General features: G+C 41.9%; 1 protein-coding gene across 1 annotated transcript in view; it reads right to left on the reverse strand.

Moving 5' to 3' along the window:
• Window positions 1-20,785, reverse strand: part of Ranbp3l (RAN binding protein 3 like) — a 46,994-nt gene that overhangs the window by 5,362 nt on the left and 20,847 nt on the right. The window contains exons 4-15 of the mRNA XM_032897028.1: window positions 20,495-20,522; window positions 19,912-19,970; window positions 19,141-19,180; window positions 18,516-18,593; window positions 18,010-18,084; window positions 15,580-15,651; window positions 14,790-14,932; window positions 10,105-10,205; window positions 7,935-8,019; window positions 4,383-4,485; window positions 3,248-3,372; window positions 1,767-1,887 (exon numbers count right to left, since the gene is read on the reverse strand). Of these exons, the coding sequence (XP_032752919.1) occupies window positions 1,767-1,887; window positions 3,248-3,372; window positions 4,383-4,485; window positions 7,935-8,019; window positions 10,105-10,205; window positions 14,790-14,932; window positions 15,580-15,651; window positions 18,010-18,084; window positions 18,516-18,593; window positions 19,141-19,180; window positions 19,912-19,970; window positions 20,495-20,522 (1,030 nt within the window). The remainder of the gene's footprint in view (window positions 1-1,766; window positions 1,888-3,247; window positions 3,373-4,382; window positions 4,486-7,934; window positions 8,020-10,104; window positions 10,206-14,789; window positions 14,933-15,579; window positions 15,652-18,009; window positions 18,085-18,515; window positions 18,594-19,140; window positions 19,181-19,911; window positions 19,971-20,494; window positions 20,523-20,785) is intronic.

The following is a 20,785-nucleotide window of genomic DNA, read 5'->3' on the forward strand; positions in this document are numbered from 1 at the left end:
CACGTTTTCACTAGTGAGTGGTAATTCAACTAAATTAAAACTTGGTTTTCAAATTGGGCCTTAAGTCAGGGAAAGTTTATTTGTTTACCTACTTTAGTTTCAGTGTTAGAATTGTATTTTCTCTAGAATGTTTAAATTATTAAATTTGAGGTGCTTCTTTTAAGATCTGGTGATGTGAAGATTATCTGAGAAATGTTTATGATGAAAAGAAAATCAGAGTCAAAACGTTTTAAGTGTCAAAACATTCAATCAGATAACTTACAGCTCAGCCATTAGAGAGAAAACTACAAATCCATTGACAGTACCAAGGAGAGGGGCTGGAGATGGCTCAGCAGTTAGGAGTGCTGTCTGCTCTTCCAGAGGACAAGTGTTCGATTCCCAGCACCCACGTGGCAACTCACAACTGTCTGTCACTCCAGTTCCGGTGGATCCTACACTCACACAGAGACACGCATGCAGGTAAAACACCAATCCACACTGAATAAATAAAGAAGTGAATGAATGAATGAATGAATGAAGAGACAGATAAATAAATAAAACTTTAAAAAAATACTGAGAAGAGATACTCATGTGGGAAGATGGTCATGGAATACTGTGTAGAAAAGGCCAGATCAACCTAGCACCATAAACTACAAATTGGACAGTGACATAGAAGTGTACAGAGACTGACACCCACAGAACGCATTGTTAGCAGATTGTTCTAGAAGGCAGGCCCTAAAATGGTCTTATCTATTCTTTGGTTGATTTATTTTCTGCTTCCAATAGTGAACCACACTACCCACATAACAACATCACCACCAACAACAAGATGTTTGGTTGGTTTTTTTTTGTTTGTTTATTTGTTGTTTGTTTGTTTGTTTCTGGCAAGTGGTAGAAATAAACCAGAGTAGACAACAGCCAGTACTGCCTGGCAAATGTCACTTAGTTGCGTTACTCAGCAACCATTACAAGGTTGAAGACCCCGGTTCCCGTTCTTTTGATCTGAATTCTATTCCTTCCCATTCTTCGAGCTTGACATTTGGAATGCGACAAATCCTCATGCGTGCACAGGTCCAGATTCTACTTGTCGTTTCCTTCCAAACTTTAACTTCTCAGAATTGACTGACAAGAAAACCCACCAGCCTCTGCCCATGCTCACTTGCAATTGGGGCCTCAGAACAAAGCCCAGTGGTGCCCTTTGGATGTAAGACATATACAGTCTTTCCCCAGCCTCTGTCCACCCACATGCTACAGGACTAAACATCACACACTTAGTTCCACAGAAACCGACCCTTCACCCCATCTCCACACTGTGTCAGGATGCCAATGGTCCATGATGTGTCAGGTACGTCTTTCCCCCAGCCTTGCAAAGCTGTTTGCTTTACGCCCCTTCCAATACCAACGGGACCACCGCTCAGGTGTGCGGCTGCTTAGCTTTGACACAGGTGCTTTCCACACAGCCACAGCCCCTCATCACACGTCCACAGTAGCTCCAAAAGATTTGAATTGCAGTGTCTCCGTAAGTCTCACAGACACGGAAGAAGCCACAGACTAAGTTATTCACACTCTGAATTCGTAAGGTCAACGCCACTTCTTTGGGGTCGCTAGTCAGTGGTGGAATGAAAACTGGGACTCATGCTGCCTGACAAGGGAGCTCTAGCACATTAGACAAACTGTAGTCCATCCTCGGACCTATCGCTGTGTCTTACAACACATCGACGGAAAGCAGTTGCACCCACATGAGACGATTTGCCCTGAGAAAGCATGGCTTACAAACTGTCCCTTACTCAGTCTTGACTGCAGCGTCCCGCACTCACTGCCGGCTGTGTCGTTCAGTCTCAAAATCCCTTGGCCTCTTTCACTCCAGGACTGTGTGGCTTTGTTGAATACAAAGATCTTGCAGTTGACCTAAATGACAGTTTTTATAAATGTCCAATATGTTAAATTTTTCCAGATTAAATTTTTCTTGTGCCCTGACACTATTATACCTGGTTTATCTTGTACTAAATTATTCTGTTAATAATAAATAATCTAGATGTTGAGATTTACTTAACTTTCTAGAACATGCAATTTCTAAATAGTTCAAACTGCAAAATCATAAAACAGGAATGAAACAGTTACCAACTCTGGGTCTCCTCTTCCACTACTGTAAGTAGCAGCGACTGTTGTATTACATACATACATACATACATACATACATACATACATACATACGTCTTTTTATAAAACTGTAGGATACCTTGCATACTTGCTACTTTCTTATCTAATATGTCTCTATATGCCAACAACTGCGTTAAACTTGTTATTATTTTGGCCACATAATGCTTTTTGAAAGAAATGAATTATGGAGTGATTTGCATGCTAACATGTTTCAAACACAGCACACAGACATGGAGAGCTATATGATGTGATATGACCACAGGTTCCCTTGTGGTGACTCAGTGGTTGCCAGGTCTCAACTATTCCCATGCCTATGACGTCATCAGTACATCCAGATGAAAAGTGCACCAGCGATGGGCGCCCTAGTAGTTACTTCAGTTAGGCTAGAACTATACCTTGAGATGTGCTTCCTTAGACTGAAAGTATCCTTGGGTCGCAGTGGAAAGGACAGGGAGTGGATAGTGTGGGAGAAAATGGAGAAGGGTAAAGGGGGGTTAGTGCCTTTAAACAAACAGGTTATAGTAACTACCCTGACAGCATTCAGCACCGAATCAGATACTGTGGTATGCCTGGGAGGTTCTTGATTTATACAAAAGTCTACACTTTAACAAACTTGAATCAAGTCACCGTTCAGTATTAGACTCGCTCATAGTAATGCCACAGTTGTGAGAACAGACAAGGGAAATATGAAGTGGGATCCTAGCCCACTGTGTAACCTGAACCCAGGAAGCTGAAGCAAAAGGATTCTAAAGTTAGGATCCCTGCCTCTTTGTTTTTAGAGGACTAGAGTGAGTGGTTGTAAACCTACACACACACACACACACACACACACACACACATGCAAACACACACACACATGCAAACACATGCATGCACATGTATGCACAAACAAACACACACACACAAACACAAACATGAACACATGCATGCACATGCACACACAGAGAAGATTACAGCATCTTAGTGGTGTTTACAAGCCTCAGTTTTTATTCAAGCAACTTAGTCATCACGAAACCATCTCTATCTATTCCTAGCTATTTTTGATGTCTCTGCTGATGCTAGCTTTAGTCGACATAAGACGAGGAAAAGCAATACGTAGCATACAAACCTTTAACACATTATGTTCTGTTTCTTCTCCTGTTATGACATCGATCTTCTCAAGCAAGCATTTTTGTGATGGTTTGGAGGAAAAAGCAGCAGCTGATTCGATTAGGGATATGTTTTTAATAGGTTCTGCTTCAAAGAAATACAGGAGGAAAAATATATAAGACTGTTTTCTCTGCCATGGAAAGAATTTGTTATATCTTACTTCACATTTTAAAGGTCAAATTTGAGGAGATTAAAGCCACCTAATTTACTTTCTCATAGTATTAAGTCGGTAATTTTAAAGTTTATTATATGTTTTAATCCTTACCAAAACAATTTTAATAGTGGATTATAGGCTTTTAAGTTGTGTGGACATTAAGTAAATGTCATTTACTTAATAAGAGACAAGGGCTGACAAGATGGATGAAGCAAGAAGTGCAGAAGTGTAGATCGCTCCTGAGAGACACAGCCAGAATACAGCAAATACAGAGGCGAATGCCAGCAGCAAACCACTGAACTGAGAATAGGACCCCCGTTGAAGGAATCAGAAAAGAACTGGAAGAGCTTGAAGGGCTCGAGACCCCATATGTACAACAATGCCAACCAACCAGAGCTTCCAGGGACTAAGCCACTACCTAAAGACTATACATGGACTGACCCTGGACTCTGACCTCATAGGTAGCAATGAATATCCTAGTAAGAGCACCAGTGGAAGGAAGCCCTGGGTCCTACTAAGACTGAACCCCCAGTGAACTAGACTGTCGGGGGAGGCGGCAATGGGGGAGGTGGGGAGGAACACCCATAAGGAAGGGAGGGGGAGGGGGATGTTTGCCGGAAACCGGAAAAGAATAACACTCGAAATGTATATAAGAAATATTCAAGTTAATAAAAAAAAAAAAAGAGAGACAAGGGGCTGGAGAGATGACTCAGTGATTAAGAGTGCTGTCTGCTGTTCTATTACCAGCACCCACATGATGGCTATTATAACACCAGCCCCAAAGGATCTGAGGCCCTCGTCTGGTCTTTTTGGGTACACACATCATGCATATAAAGCACTCATACACATTGAAAAATAAGCACAAGACAAAAACAACAACAACAACAAAAACAATAGGAGACATTGAAGTTAAATACTTTATAAATGAAACAGTTCTTACCTGAATTTGAAGCAGCATTAGGAAACTTCAGAAGAGATTTGAATGATTTTTCCTTGGCATATGAAAGATTTTGAAGTGGATGCTGGGTAAGCTTTTGAGTGCCCTAAGTGGGGGAAAATATGCATTGTTTAATCTTAGACCTAGATATTTGCAGTAAGCCAAAAGATAGATTTTCTTTCTCAACTCAGCACCCAAGAAACAGCTACTGGGTTTTTTTCCAGGCTCCCTCTGCGCAGAGAACTGGGTAACTGTCGTGAAGCATTGGTTTGAGAACCCACTGATCCCAGCCTGTCCACATGGGTCTGGTTTTAGGGAATAAGAGAAGCTGGAGTAGCAGGAAGCAGGGGGATGTCCTTCTATGTCCCACCAGGCTGGCCAAAGCACCATTGGCTTCTCTTACAGTGTTTTTCAGGGGTCCCAGAGAGTCACCACTGTTGTCTATTTCCAGGAATGAACACTCCACTAGATGTTTCAGAGAACAGGAACCCTAAGTTTTCCTCTAACAGTGTTTGTCAATAGCCTGTGTGTGTGTGTGTGTGTGTGTGTGTGTGTGTGTGTGTGTGTTAGGCCTGCAAGTGCCAAGGCACATGTGTGAAGATCAGAGAGCAACTTGCTGGAACTGGTTTTCTTCTTCCACTGTATGGGTTCCTCAGATCAAGCTCAGGTCACCAGACTTCATGGCAACAGCTTTACCACGGCGACATCTCCCCAGCCCACCGACAGTCACTTGCAACACACTGTATATCTGCTGTGACAAAAGATTAACAACTGTGCCAATCAGAGCTCTGGGTAACCCCCTGCAGAACAGTGAATGTGGAACAGTGCTACCTAAGTACACTTTTAAATCTTGCCTTTATGGACTCGGGATTCTTCCATGTTATTGAACGGGAAATCAGTGTAGTCCCTGAAACTAGATGATGATGAGATGTCAGCACCTTCACTTTTAGAAAATAGAAATGCCGGCTCAGGCTCAGAGAGATCAGTGGCAAATTTAAAAAGCACAGTCAGCCAACAAGTCAGGAATGCACCTTGACCCCCATATCACAAGGCTATGGGTTCACGAGGTTAATTAGAGGAAAAACACAAACTCTCTGGACTGCTCCAGCATCCTTAGGACATTCTCTTTGAGAGAATGGGAAACTCTGGTCCGTTCATAAACCACATCCAAAACATCCATGTGACATACTGACAAGTGCTCACTCAGACCCAACCTCTGTGGTCCCAGTAGTAGCTTGTTCCCATAGGTGTCTCTGTCTCCTTTCTTACATTGTAAGCCTCTCTAGAGTGCAGTCTGATTTAGTTTTGCATAACTACTTAGGTGGACTTCAAACCTGGAAAAAGAAAATGCAAAATGAACCAAGTTGCCTAAATACTGAGTGGACTTTCATCTGAAGCTTGCTTGGTTCATTCAAAGATGTGAGCAGTATCTCCGATACTAATAGAATTCTTCCTCCTCCTCTTCCTCCTCCTCCTCCTCCTCCTCCTCCTCCTCCTCCTCCTCCTCCTCCCCCCATTTTCTGTCTGTTTGAGATAGTCTCATTATTTAACGCTGGTTGGCCTCAGACTATCTATCCTTCTACCTCAGCCTGCCAGTGCTAGGGCGAGAGGCATGGACCAGCACCACCAGTTAGAAATGGCCTTCTTGGGAACGGCAGCAGGGTACTTTAAGCTAAAAGGCCACAGAACTATCTTTTGATTGAGGACAATCCTAGTTATATCTACAACAAGCAAGATCCAAACCCCAACTGACAGAGGAAAGCCCTAAAAATCTTGGAATTGGCTAGCTTTGAGAATGTTTTTCTTTTCATTTTTATTAGCATATGCTAATTTACAAAATAATGCATTTTGCTGTGGCATTCTGTGTGCACATGTGTGCACATGTGTGCACATCATGCATTTGTAGTACAGGTGCACCTGTGAGTGTGCTCATCTGTGGGGTGCAGGTGTTCAGAGGACAGAGGAGGAAGTCAATGGTGTTCCCCTCTGTTGCTCTCTGCGTTAGTCCCATGAGATTCCCGTATTCCCTTGTAAAACGAGAAGCTTGCCATTAGCTAGGCTAGTTTTCACACAGATCCTGAAGATTCAAACAGATGCTCATACTTCCTCAGCAAGTGCTCATACCCACTGAGCCATCTCCCCAGCCCCTGGGGATGGTGTGACATTTTCATACATACTTACCATGTTCTTTGATCATAAAAATCTCTGCCACTTCATTAACCTGACTCATTTAAAGTAGCCCCAAGACAAGCCCCCTTAGGCCCAGCTCAGACATCACCTTAATTTAAGTAAAGACTGGAAAACCCTGTGAGGGATGGATGTGTGGAGGTGTGCTACAGCTTTTCTCTACAAGCTGCCCCTTGCTTTCAGTGATGCTGTCTTAGAAACCAAAGTTTTGAGCAAGGCCCAGCAGCTGGGGGATTATATAAGAATGATAGCAATATCCAGGCAATGGTGCGCACGAGCCTCTAATCCCAGCATGCAGGAAGCAGAGGCAGGCAGAGTTCTGTGAGTTTGAGACCAGCCTGGCCCACAGAGCGAGGTTCCAGGGCAGCCAGGGCTGTTACACAGAGAGACCCTGTCTTGAAAAACAAAACAAAAGAAACAAACAAACAAGAAAAGAACCGGAGTTTTCACCTGACACGTATATTTTCTAGACAAGTAAAGTACCCAGGCTTTTCTTTTCAAATGCAAAAGGTTATATATATATATATATATATATATATATATATATATATATATATATATATATGCTTTTCAAAGTAAACTAAAAACATATTGGCTCATTATTGTAAACGGGACATTTATTCAGTAATGTAACCACTGAGAAGTTGCCCTCACTCCAGTACTTCTCTCTCATGCTCAGGCAAGGAACTCTAAATTCAGTGGTCCACAGGAAAGGAATACATGAACTCAGGAGACTTGGGAACAGCTCCAGCAGGAAAGAGAGGAAGAGGAGGGTGGGAGAGAGGTGTGAGAATGGCTAAAGTTCATAGTATAAACATATAAAGCAGTCAAATGGTTTTTAAAGAAAAAATGCTGCTGAAAATGCCACATTAAAACATTACTAATTGAGTTTAACTGCTGCGTGTTTCTGAGAGTTTCAAGGGTACTTTGGGCTTAACACAAGTCAAAGAACTGTTGGACCCTATGGCATGGTTTCTTAACCTATGGGTGGTGACCCCTTTGGGGAATCGGGCTTCAAATGACCTTTACATAGGGACCAATATGCATACGAGATATTTACATTTTAATTCACAACAGTGGCAAAATTACAGTTATTAAGCAGAATAATTTTATGGTTGGGGGTCAGCACAACACGAAGGACTGTATTAAAGTGTCGCAGCTTTAGGCAGGTTAACAAACACTGCTCTGTGGGTTTCATAGCTATTGTTCAAACAGCTGGGACATGCTTCCCAGCGCCTTTTGGAGTTAAACAAAGAAATTGTGACTTTTAACCCAGAACTGAGAAGTGGGCTTGAACTGAACGCTAATTAATTTGCTCTTCAGATATGTGAACAACAGTTCCCCTAAGGTAGTTTGTCAAAAGCTTACCAAAACTCTTTCCACCATGTTTTCTCCAAAAACGAAGTCAGAGCTGCAGCTTGTAAAAGAACACTCGTCTTCCTTTGGATGGCCTCTACGAAAAAGAAATGAGCGTTTGGTCTCTTGAATTTGTGGACGGGGCTACTTTAAGCTTTAGCGGGCAAAATAATTAGGTGGTTTAATGTGTTTACAGACAACATAAACATACTGCTTTATTCATATGAAGTGAAGGAGACGTAGAGGAGAAACAAACATGAGCTACAGACTCCCAAGAGTAATATTCAGAATATTGTTGCCGACTGTGACAAGATTGGAGTCGGCCTGTATGGATGAGCTCATTCACGATGTGGGTTGCATGTTCAGCTGGAGGGCTGCCCAGCCGCTGTCTGGCTGTGCTCCAGGCATCTCTAATCAGTATCCGGTATCCCAAGTGGCCACCGATGCTTCTAGCACTCCAAGCTCTTCAGTGTCTCATCAATTATTCTTGAGTGTGTGTTGTCTTACTTCTCCTCCTCCAAGAAAATTTAGTTTTCTATTAAAATTGTTCTGCACGATGAAAAAAGCCAAATGTGTAGCCCTCTCTTTGTAGGCAGATGTGCGGAAGGGTCTCCGCGCATCCCTATGACGTCATCGTTCTCTACCTGGATTCCGCGTACTCATGTGAGCCAGCATTTTGTCCACAGCCAGTTCCAGTGACCTTTCCAGCAAAACTTTCCATCAACGCCAGTAATACTAACTAATATTAACTTCTCACTCTTTTTATCAGCACAATGAATGCCAATTAATCATAGCACCACAACTGATTAGATAGAGGGGAAAGGACATCAAGGAAAAAGGAAGATTAATAGCAAGACAAATTGTATCTGAAACTTGGTCATATCTTTTTGAAATATTCCGACCTGAGTCCATGAGATAATGAAGGCAATACAATATGATGCTGCTGCTGCTGCTGCTGCTGCTGCTGATACAATACAATATGATGGTGATGATGATGATGATGATGATGATGACGACGACGACGACGACGATGACGACGACGACGACGACGATAGTGAAAGAGCTAGATATTCTGAAGAGCTCTCTAAGCTAACACTCTTATAAAATGTGATGGCTGTTCCTGGTTGTCAACTTGACTACATCTGGAATGAACTACAATCCATGAATGGAGGACACACCTGTGACCCAGATCGTGAGGCTGGAAGATCACAAGCTATTGACCTAGATCTTGACATGGAGATCTTGAAGCAAAGTGGCCATGAAAAGCTTAGGCCCAGGCAAGGTGGTACACACCTTTAATCCTAGGAGACCGAGGCAAGCAGATCTCTGGGTTCAAGGTCAGCCTAGGACAAAGCAAGTTCCAGATCCAGGGTGGTGTGGTGGTGCACACCTTTAATTTGGGCCACACCTTCTGTTGGAGGCCTACATAAGGACATTGGAAGAAGTAAGATTCTCTCTTCTTTGCTCGCTTGCACTTACTTGCTAGCACACCTGTTGGAACCTACTTCTTCAGGATCCCAACTTATATAGAAGACCAGCTGAAACACCCAGCCTCGTGGGACTGACCAGCTACTAGCTACTAGCTACCAGCTTCTTGCACTTTCCTTTCCTTGGACTACAGACTAAGTTGTTACAATAAATTCCGTTACTATAGAGAGACATTGCATAAAGTTCTGTGATTCTAGAGAACCCTGACAAATACATAAAAAACATGCTTTCGAGAAGAATGTTGTCAATTTATTCATACAATATCAGAAAATTACAGTGTATGGAGAGTTGAAATGGTCAAAGAAAACAAACGGGGAAAGGAAACATTTTGGTTTTCTCATCAGATTGAAGATCTCTATTTAGAGAATCGGCAATGCAAAATTCTCCAAAATCTGAACCATATTGAGCAATGACATAACATCATAAGCAAAATAATTCCTGGCCTCATATAATAGGTCAGAGTCAAAATCATTAAAAAGTATTATGTATAATCACTTTCGGATTACATGCCTGAGGTGTATGTAAATCTGTGTGTATGAATTTTATGCTTAAAGTTGGTCTCATCCCTAGGATATTAATTTCCATATGTGCATCCAAATATCACAAAAATCTAAAAAAAAAAATAATAATCTGAAACCCTTCTAGTCGCAAACACTTTAGAGAAGGAACGCATGAGCTGTATTGATTATTTTACCCTGATGGTGTCTCTGAGATGCATGGATCAGTAGACATCTGGACTGAACTTCTGGCATTTGATAAATTTTCACTTAGTAAACTAGAGTCCACTTCAGAAATCTGGAAAAAGAAAGGAGAAAAAAAGAAAGAAGCTCATCTGAATGCTCATTAGACTTGCTCTGTCTACAGCCACGCATGTTAAACGTTTCCTGTGTCCAGCTGCACCCCCAGCCCTTTATGCGCCTCACCTCTGGTGCTTCACAGCTCTGTGTACGCTGTACTTCTACCACCCACAGTGTATGTTGGAGTCGACGGATAGAGCTTAGAGAACTCACCCAAGTCATACAACCAAATGGAAGTGACGTTAAGTACAAGTTTTTCTGAATACTCACAAAGCACATGGACATATTTTACCTACTTGGGCTTAATTATTATTCTGGATCAGTAGAAGTACTTTTCAGGACAATTTAATCCCTGAAAATATCCTAAGAGCTTCACTACCACAGCCCCCAGTGTAAGCAGAAACTCTGCCCATCTCTTCATCCTGACATTTTCCGTGGGTAACTGAGCCGGCTGAGACTGGTTTCGAGCATCTACATAAGGTGCACGCCCACATTACTACCATAAATGTGGGAATGAGGGATTTCAGAGCCGGAGTGAGTTCAGTCTGTTTCGCTTGAATTTTTATACCAATCGATAAAAGTATTAATGTTTCTCTCTTATGATGGGAACTTGGAAGCTGTCAAATGTCTACAGGAGAGCATGTACTTTGGTTATCTAAGTTTAGGGTATATGCTGGTAACCTTGTAACCGTCCCCTATCCCTCAGTCTAAATGATAGTTTTCACTCTCTGTTGTGTAAAATAGTTTTAGGTATATTTGTCTTAATTTATACACAGTAAATGGACATTGCAGAATTCAAGTTTTTAAAAATATGTGATATGAAAGCAGAGAGAGCTCTGTTTAGGGACACTATTTCAGAGAAGGAAGAGGGCCAGCAGGGGAGGAGGGATGAAAGGCAAAGTAAGATGCTCTATGTGCGTGAAAAGGCTGTGAGTACACTAAATGAGAGGCATTTCCCTTAGGAGCTAATGATCAAACTCAGGGCCTTGTGCTTGCTGGAGAAGTGTTCTACCACTGAATCAATTCCTCAACCTTGTAAAGAGAAAAATTTTTAAATATTTCTTTAACTTTTCGAGATCATAATATAGTTACTTCATTTCTCCATTTCCTTTCCTCTCTTCAAATCTTTCCATATATTTCCCCGTGCTCTTTCATAGTCTCCTCTTTTCACTAACTCATGTTACATGCATGCATGTGTGTATATGTGCAAATTCCTAAATACACAAACGCTTAGTCTGTGTAATGCTGCTTACGTGTCTGTTTTCGGGACTGCGCATTCCATAAAGTCACCAACAGGACTGCCTAAACATGAGCTGAAAGAATATGACAGTAATAACTACACTAAAGTGGACCAGGGCAGAGGAAGTAAGGGGGCCTCAACCCTACACAAAGAACTACAGGCACCTAAGGCCTGCCGACAGTAGGAGAAATAGTCTTCCTTAAGGAAGAGCATACCGACTGGTTCTCTAATACCGAAAGGAAACGTTTTAAAGACTATAAGAAGTGGCGTTACCTAAGTGTCTTAGTTAGGGCTTCTATTGCTGCGACGAAAAACACCCTGACCAAAAAATCAAACTAGGGAGTAGCTACTTGTATTCTAATGTTAATTGGAATACAAAGTTGTTTGTGCCAGCAGATCTATGCATAGCTTTTGGGAACCTGTCCCCAATTAATGTTGATTGGTAAATGAAGAGATCAGCAGCCAATAGCTGGGAGGAGAGACATAGGCAGGGGTTTTAGGTTTTCTAGGCTTGGGAGGAGGAGGAAGAGAAGGAAGAGGAGGAAGAGGAAGAAGAAGAGGAGGAGGAGGAAGAGGAGGAGAAGGAGGAGGAGGAAGAGGAAGAGGAGGAGAGGGGGGAGCAACATGTCTTAGGAGTGTACAGGACAGAGAAGCAGAGTCACCTGTAAAGGGGCCAAGAGAATGTGGCCCAGAGGGCTGCTCAGTTGGTTCAAGAGCAGCCAAGATGGAACATAGAAGTTAGTATGTAGTAACTCGGACTTAGTTATCGCGGAGGTAGATTCTAACAACATGGAGGCTAGGCAGCTGCCCAGTGACTGTGCTGCTTAAGACATTAAACTATAAAGGCCTCATGTGTGTGTGTGTGTGTGTGTGTGTGTGTGTGTGTGTGTGTGTGTGTGTGTGTGAGTGTGTGTTATTTGGGAACATAAACCATTGAGGTGGGTGACATTGCCACTCAATATTAATGTATTTTACTACAGTTTATTTGGCTTATCCTTCCAGATCATAGCCCTGCATTGAAGGAAGTCAGGACAGGAAGCAAACATGGCAGGATCCTGGAGACAGGAGCCGATGCAGAGCCACTGAGGGATGCTGCTTACTGGCTTACTCTCATGGCTTGCTCAGCCTGCTCTCTTACAGAACCCAGGACCACCAGCCTAGGGATAGGGCCACCCACCATGGGCTGGGCCCTCCCCACTTGATCACTAATTGAGAAAATGTGTTACAGCTGGAGCTCATGGAGGCATTTCCTCAACTGTGGCTCCTCTCCTCTCTGATGACTCCAGCTTCTGTCAAGTTAACACACAAGACCAGCCAGGATACAAAGTTTATATTTTCATTAAACTCTTTATGTAAATGGTGCCCTGTTTTGGTCCAATTATGGGTGGCATGAAAATTTTTACTAAAAAGTAACAGGGTGGACAATGGCTTATCAAGTTTTGATACATGTCAATAAAGAACATAAGCTAATGAGTCTGTAAAATTCACTTAGGGATAATTTTCATAAGTATCTACAAATGGTATCCATTTAGTCAAGTTGGAACCATGGAATTTCACAGATTATGTGCCTATGGCATTCCAAAGACCATCTTAAAACAGAAAACTCAGTAATAGGCAGATCCAGTTGGCCTCTCAGAAACTGGGGATAATCCCTATTCATTGGACCTTTAAATTATGAAGAAATATTTGCAAATTCTGTTTTATAATTTAGGCAGAAAAAAAAGAAATAAATAATAAATTATAGTCTTGAGAATCTAAGGTCAGTGCCCTGAAAGTACAGTAGCAAACATTTATAAGCCCAGGGCTGGGCAGTAAGGAGGCAGATTTCTGGGGCTGCTGGCCAGGCAGCCTGATTGTCAAACTCTGGGCCAATGAGAGACCCTGTCTCAAAAGCAAGGTTGAGGGCTCCTGTCAGATGACACTCAAGGAAGTTCTTTGGCCTGCAAATGCACATACATACATATGCACACACAGCTGAGGTTTAAAGAAGTCATGACCAGGAACAAATATCACTGTACTTTGGATGTAATAACATAATAAAAACTTGGTCTATACTTATAGCAAAATGGTATGTAATATTTCAAAATTTTTCTTACAAAATTTAAGACTAATTTAACACCTTTCTCCCTAGCATTCCTAACTAGACAAAAGCAATTACAAAAGTATAGTTAATGAAAACTTTTAGTAATCTAAACATAAAATTAATTAAAATTTAAATCTAAATTAATCTGAAATTAAGATTATGTTTTACCTTATAAACTACTCATGAACTGTCATGTATAATTGATTAAATTATTATTAAAAATCACAATGGGCTGGAGACTGGAGAGATGGATCATTGGTTAGGAGCACTGACTGCTCTTACAGAGGTCCTGAGTTCAATTCCCAGCAACCACATGGTGGCTTACCACCATCGGATCTGTAATGGCAACTGATGCCCTCTTTTGGTCTGTCTGAAGATAGCTACAGTGTAGTCATATAGATAAATATAAAAATCACAATGGGCCTCACAAAATCATATCTTACAAAGAAGAGGGTTTGGAAGCATAACAAACTTGGAAACTGCTGACCACATTCAAGTTCCTCTTTTCACTGATGAAAATAGAGTGTTGGGTTTGGATAACTGTAGGTCATTTCTGGGCAAGACTACTTCCAGTCTGATTTCTCCCTTCATCCAAACGGCTGATATATTTCACTTCCTGTGTTACTGTCAATGTGTTCTAGGAAAGCCAAACCAGTTGAACAACCTCAAGTGTTTGAAGACAAACGGCTGATGGAAGAACCCAAATTCCAACCACCTAAGCTGTGTCCCACTCCTCCTGAATACCACAGCCAGAGCCACAGCCACAGCCACAGAATATTCTGGAGCCCCACATCCGCATGCCCCACACAAAGACTTTCACTTTAGGAAAACTTGCTGATCAGGGATTCAGCGTTCAGAAGCGAGACTTCTTACCTGTCTCTGGAAGCTCTTACGGTCCCCTACCCCACCCACCGTTATTCTGTGTGTGGAACCTTTGCTGCGGCTCTCCATGAAGACGTGTCTGGTGTGAACTAAGTTGGGAAAGCTTCACTGCAATGTTGGACCGCTGGATATGCAGAATCGCAACCTCCCCCCCATTACTTGACTACCGCGCCCTGCCCATCTCATCGTTCCCCGGCGTTTTATACTATCATCAGTCTGGCTTTCCTACTATGCTCACGAGTTCCCACTGCGTGCTACACCGCTTTTCCACTTGGGACTGACAGCAACCACAAAATCTGGTCCGGGAAGCACTCTTTCATTTTATACGATTACCAAGAACGGTCCAGTGTCACTTCTATCACTGGGGATTTTCTTACCTTGTGCTCGGTATTTTCCTTAGTTTCGCAGGTTTTTGATGCACCAGGCGCAAGTGTTGTGCCTCCTTTTTGACAGCTCTGAGTTCGAGATGGCTGTAGAACAGCGGGTCGTAGAACATGGTCCGAAGGTCTCACGGGGGCACCTTGAGAGAGCAGAATGAAACAATCAATAAATTGTGAGTGAAATGCTCCTTTGCCTCTATTTTTAAATGATGCTCAAAAAAAAAAATCACAACCGAAATTTCGGAGACACACCACACACACACACATGCATGCGCGCACATGCATGCATACACAGAGGTGGGGAGAGAGAGACATTAAAATACGCATGGTAAGCAGAAGCTATAGACTGCAGCCATATAGGGTCATAAGTCTGCCTATTTTTCTAAATTACTCGTGAATTAATGTTTATTTATATCTCTTCTCCAAATATGCCCCCTTTGAAACTTGGGTTTCCACCAATGTTCTGAGCTTCCTTACTCTTTCACTGAAGTTTCCCTCTCCTCCTTGTGGCGGCTCAACCTCCAGGTGTCTGACCTTTATGCCAGCCTCAATAGCATGGCTTTGTCCCCTCCCCACTTCCGGGCAGCTGCAGGGGTTATGTAGCTTGCCCGACCTGTTGGTCTTCTTCTACATTTTAACACAATTTCCCTTGTGCCTCAACTAAGTAAGTGGATGGATGGATGGATGGATGGATGGATGGATGGATGGATGGATGGATGGATGGATAAGTAAATAATAGATGGTGAAATGTAGAATTTCTGGGATTCTTGAAACTGAAGACTCATACCTTGCCCTATGTTGTTCATGTCATCATTCCTTTGCAGCAGACGTGATGTCATAAAAACATTGTTTTTCCTCACTGTAAGAAAAAGAAAACATTAAAAAACCTTTGAAGTCTGTGTCAAAGTCTACAGTTTAGAGAAAAGGCCTACTCAGGAATCACCAGTAGATGTCGCTATTGACACTAATGCCGCTAGAAAGTAGTGCTCATTGGAGCGCGAGTAAAAGGGATTGCCAGGGGAGATTTGCTACGTACTTCTGCTCAACTCTCAAAAAGTCTAAAATTAGACCTTTGACAGAAGGGGTAATCTTATTTATAATAATTAAATAATGTTCCTTAAGAAATTTGCAGATTACAAACCCCGAAGTGATAACGAATCCTGTGTGCGTGTGCATACCTCTCATAGAGTGCTACAAGATTATACATAAACCCTTTGCATCTTTTAAAAACGATACTCAGGAGAGAATTAAAGATGGCAGCTATGCCGATCGTTTGTTTGTTGTTTATCAACTTGACACAGGCTAGAGCCGTTTTGGAAGAGGGAATATCAATTGAAAAAATACCTACATAAATTAGGTCTATAGGCAAGCCTGCGGGGACCTTTTCCTGATTGGTTATTGATATGGGAGGGTCCAGCACACTCTGGGCAGTCCCGCACCTGGGCAAGAGGTCCTGGTTGTTGAAGAAGCAAGCTGAGCATGCCTGAGAGAGAAACCAGGAAGCAGCTCCAGCGCCCCCATCGCCACCCCATTCCCTCTACTCCTTGGTCTCTGCTTCAGTTCCAGCAGGCCTCCAAGGTTCCTGCTCTGACTTCCCTCCACGGTGAACTATACATTTTATATAAATTTTAAGATGAAACAATCCCGTTCCTCTTCTAAGTTGTTTCTTCTCAGTGTTTTGTCACAGTAACAGAAATTAAACTATGGTAGCAAAGATGCCGGTTTGTTTTCCTCTAGCTTGTTGCTGGGTTACGATTGGTTGGCTACCAGTACAGATTGCTGGGCTTTTCAAAGAGAGGCAATTTCCTTGATACTGCAGTGGCCAGGCATTTAAGTAATGGAGACCACAAGAGAATAAGAAGCACTTCTTTAAGGTATTCTTCACCTTATCATCTCATGAACATTGGAATGGAATTGCTGCTCCAGCCAAAGCTGGATTTAGTAGTCTTTATTATCCGCATTACAAACTCGACATATAAATTGTACCATATTCTCATTTCCAACAGCACTTATGATTCCGCAGAGCATACATTACAAATGCTGTTTACTGATTGGTGTCCTCCAGTGTAGCCATCCTTTGTGTATCTGATTTTTAAAGATGAAGTAGTTACATAGATAAAGCAAAGCTTTGCACAGAAATGTAGTAAAATAGTGTTTTGCCCTTGGGATTAGCCTCCCCCCATTTCTCTTAAACAGCTTGTCCTGTGGATTCTGAAAGTCAGTTGAGCTCAGATGAATCTCTCTGTGACTGGAAAGTGTCTGATACATTGTTGCACAACTATGATTGTGATCATTGTTATTAATATGGATTCATTGGTTTGAAAATCACAGTTCTTAGGTAGAGAAAAATCAATCAAAAAGAAAGAAGATAGATGATAGATGTTAGATAGATAGATGATTGGCTGATAAATAGATATAGATAGATGATAGATAGATAGATAGATAGATAATAGATGATTGGTAGCTAGATAATAGATAACAAATAAATTTCATAGTGATAAACACAGGAAAATGCAGTTTTTTGTTCAGTACAAATAAAAGTTCCCGAGAATGTAAGTCACTGTTAAACGTGGAGATAGTGCCAATCATTTGATTGTGCTAAACATTTCACCATGATAAAACTGTTTAATTGGCAAAGCACTGTGGATTTCAAGTAAGGAAAAATAATGTTTTCTTTAGCTAAACTCTAAGAATCATATTCTAAGCCTTAGAACATGAATCCAAAGCAGGGTTATATTGTGAATACCGCAAAAGCTGCATTTGTAGACAATATCGAATAAAGCAAAGAAAACCATTTTTATTTTGTAGATTTTCCTTCCATAAAGCAATGAATGCTTATGGCACAAAGTCTGAAGACCTATTATGAAGAGAATTCCTGAAGACTTGTGATGTAGAAAGAAGGCCAACTAAATTCCCAACTGACTCAGCATACAGTGCATAACAGAATTCTCCTTTAAATACAGGCATCTGCTTATTTCATATACGAAGTCCTAAAATAGGCCAAGTTCAAACTTTTGGCCAAAAATAACCTACATTGCCTGGAACTGTGAAATTTGTAAGATAGCCCTCTTGCATGCTTAATTGTGGCTTATCTCTCATTTGTCGCTCAACAATTAGCATCTTATGATGTCTAAGAAAGAAAACTCATCAGTGAGTGATAAGAAAGGTTTCTGAGGCATCAGAGTCAGGATTGAGATTCTAAGGAGTCTGTCCTTACCTGGTCTGGAGGGAGGGAAGGTTGGGACATCAGTGAATGATGAGGACCTCAGGCGCGTCTGAGACAAGGCTGCCACTAAAAGCAGATTGCAAACGCAGGTCATTAAGGAACTGGGTCTTTTGTCTAGTTTGACTGGGACTCTGTTGTTTGGAGAACAATTCAGATCTCCAATCTAAACAAAAAATTTTTTTGTATTTTTATTAATCAAAACAGACACTGATTCCATATCATAAATTAATTAATAATTAATAATTAATTAGTTAATAGTTGCTTTGTAAAGCCCAAAGGCTGTTCAAGACATTAGGCAGAGGAGCACTGGGCTGTGTTGGTGCACGGATGGGCAAGCTGAGTTCTCAGCTGGCTCAGAAAACACTGTGAAATAAGGGTCTTCTTAAAGTGCCAGCATGTTCTTCTTTTGCAGGTGCTTACTTTTAAATGGCCAGTTAGAAAGGTTTTTTTTTTTTTAATAATTTCACATTCAGCACAACAGCCAAAACTATACCTACCTCCTAGAGACTGAGAATCTGTAGTACGAAGCGTGACAGATGAAGACCTTACACGCTTTCGCAAGAAGCCAGTGAATTCTGAAAGAAATTCAATAGGAATGGTAACGTTGTTTAAAATAACACACAGTATGGGAGGATAATCAACGTTTTTTTATGTGCTTAGGTCAGCATTTTACAACGTGCTGACTCCTGAAGCCCAGAATGAAGTATTAGGGATGTTAAGGTGATTATAAGCCTACAGGTACCCCGTATTAGCACAGAACAGGTAGACATGAGTCTTCTGTGGGAAACTATATACATTCTGAAGTTCTGCAGAAAATCACAGAGGCTATGTTCTCAGGTATCTGCCTGCCATCTTTCAAACCAAAGGTCAATCCATGTGTGTACTTAAGAAGCAAAGAAAGGGGTTGGGGACTTAGCTTAGTGGTAGAGTGCTTGCCTAGCCAAGCACAAGTTTCTGGGTTCAGTCCTGAGCTCCGGGTCGGGGGAAAAAAAAGAAGCAAGGCGGACCATTAAGTTTCATAGCATTTGTGCCACAAGTGCAAACGCTTGTGCTTGCTTTTTTTTTTTTTTTTTTAATAAAGATTGGGGTTAGTGTTGTGCAAACCAGAACGTAATTCATTACCAGGCTCTGCTGTTTCATCCAGGCTGTCTTCTGCAGGTCTCTGAAAAGACATAAAACTCCCAGTGAGAGCTGAGCATTTTCTGTTTTTGCATCAATTTTCCACCCTGCTTCTGTATTAAGAGAATTCTCAGGAGCCAGAGCTCTTCAGCTCACAAGGACAAAGGAACACACCATAGTCTCACCAAGAGACATCTAGCCCAGAGGTTACCGATTTCAAGGACTAGAGAACCACTTCCAAACACTTGTTTTAAATGCAGATTTTTTTCATTTTTGAGGCACCCTCTCTCAGTGCTTGATGTGGAGTGAGGTCGACCTGCCTTTAGTTTGTCATGTGAGTCGTTTGTTAACGACTGCATGGAAGAACAAAAACCGTAACAAGGTGGGTAGAGCTGATCCTCCGGCTCCCACAGCCCCAGGGTGATGCGTCCACGTCACAGAGGATCTTTAAGCCCTTCAAACTAGAATCAGAGTTGCATGCTGGGGCTTTTCAATACCCAGTTTTAGGCTCTTTTAGCAGTGAGGGACAAAGGAGGTCTTAACCATCCTAACCTTTTTCTGTCCCCCCACCTTTTAAAATCACTATAAATAAGTGTATTGCTTTTGATAAAGCACTCTACCCACAGCCTAGAGATTTCAACCAAACTGCTGTCCCCGAATCCCAGCTACATGAACACTCTGTGGAGAACTAGACAAACTCATGCAGCTACCACATCTTGGTATAAATGTCTCCTTAAAGTGCTGTTTATCAGAAACAAAATATCTTGATCTTACCTTAAAATTGTGTTCTCCTTTCTCAAAAACAAATATTGGTTGAGCAATGACATATTTTTCTGTAGGAAAAAAAAAGGAATAGTCAAGAAATCAAAGCACACTGACATCTCTAATGCCACCTAAAAATACTTCAAGAGAGTTTTTTGGTTTTGCAATTTTCTTTTGGTGATCTGAATGATGATAGCCCCCTCAGAAGAATATGTTTGAATATTTGGTTACAGTTGGTGGAAATGTTTCTGTAGGATTAGGGTGTGTGGACGTGTTAGAGAAGGTGTGTCACTAGGGGTGGGCTTTGAAGTTTTAAAATCCCATGCTCAGCCTCTCTCTCTCTCTCTCTCTCTCTCTCTCTCTCTCTCTCTCTCTCTCTCTCTCTCTCTCTCTCTCTCTCTCTCTCTCCCTCTCCCCTCTGTCTCTATGTCTTTATGTGTTTATAGGTCTGTCTCTGTCCCTGTCTCCTCCTCTCTGTCCCTGCCTCCCTCCCTCCCCAGTTCCTCCTTCCGTCCCTCCCTCTCCCTCCATCCCTGCCTCCTCCTCTCTGTTCCTTCCTCTCCTGCTACCTGCCAGTGAGGATGTGAGCTCTCACCTACTGCTCCAGCATGATGCTTGCCTGCCTGTGGCCATGCTCCTTACCATGATGATCATGCACTAACCCTCCGAAACTGTAAACAAATCCTCAATTAAATGCCTTCCTTTATAAGTTGCCTTAGACACAGTATCTCTTCACAGCAATAGTAACTCTGACTATAACTTGAGGATTCAAGAGAATGGTGCTATTCTTAACTTTCCCAACTTCCTTTCCTTTCCTTCCCTCCCCCTTCCCTCCCTCCTTCCCTCCCTCCCTCTCTCCCTCCCTCCGTGTCTTGTGGCTGTGGAT

The sequence above is a fragment of the Rattus rattus genome, chromosome 3 (genome assembly GCF_011064425.1).
Source record: "Rattus rattus isolate New Zealand chromosome 3, Rrattus_CSIRO_v1, whole genome shotgun sequence".
NCBI lineage: Eukaryota > Metazoa > Chordata > Mammalia > Rodentia > Muridae > Rattus > Rattus rattus.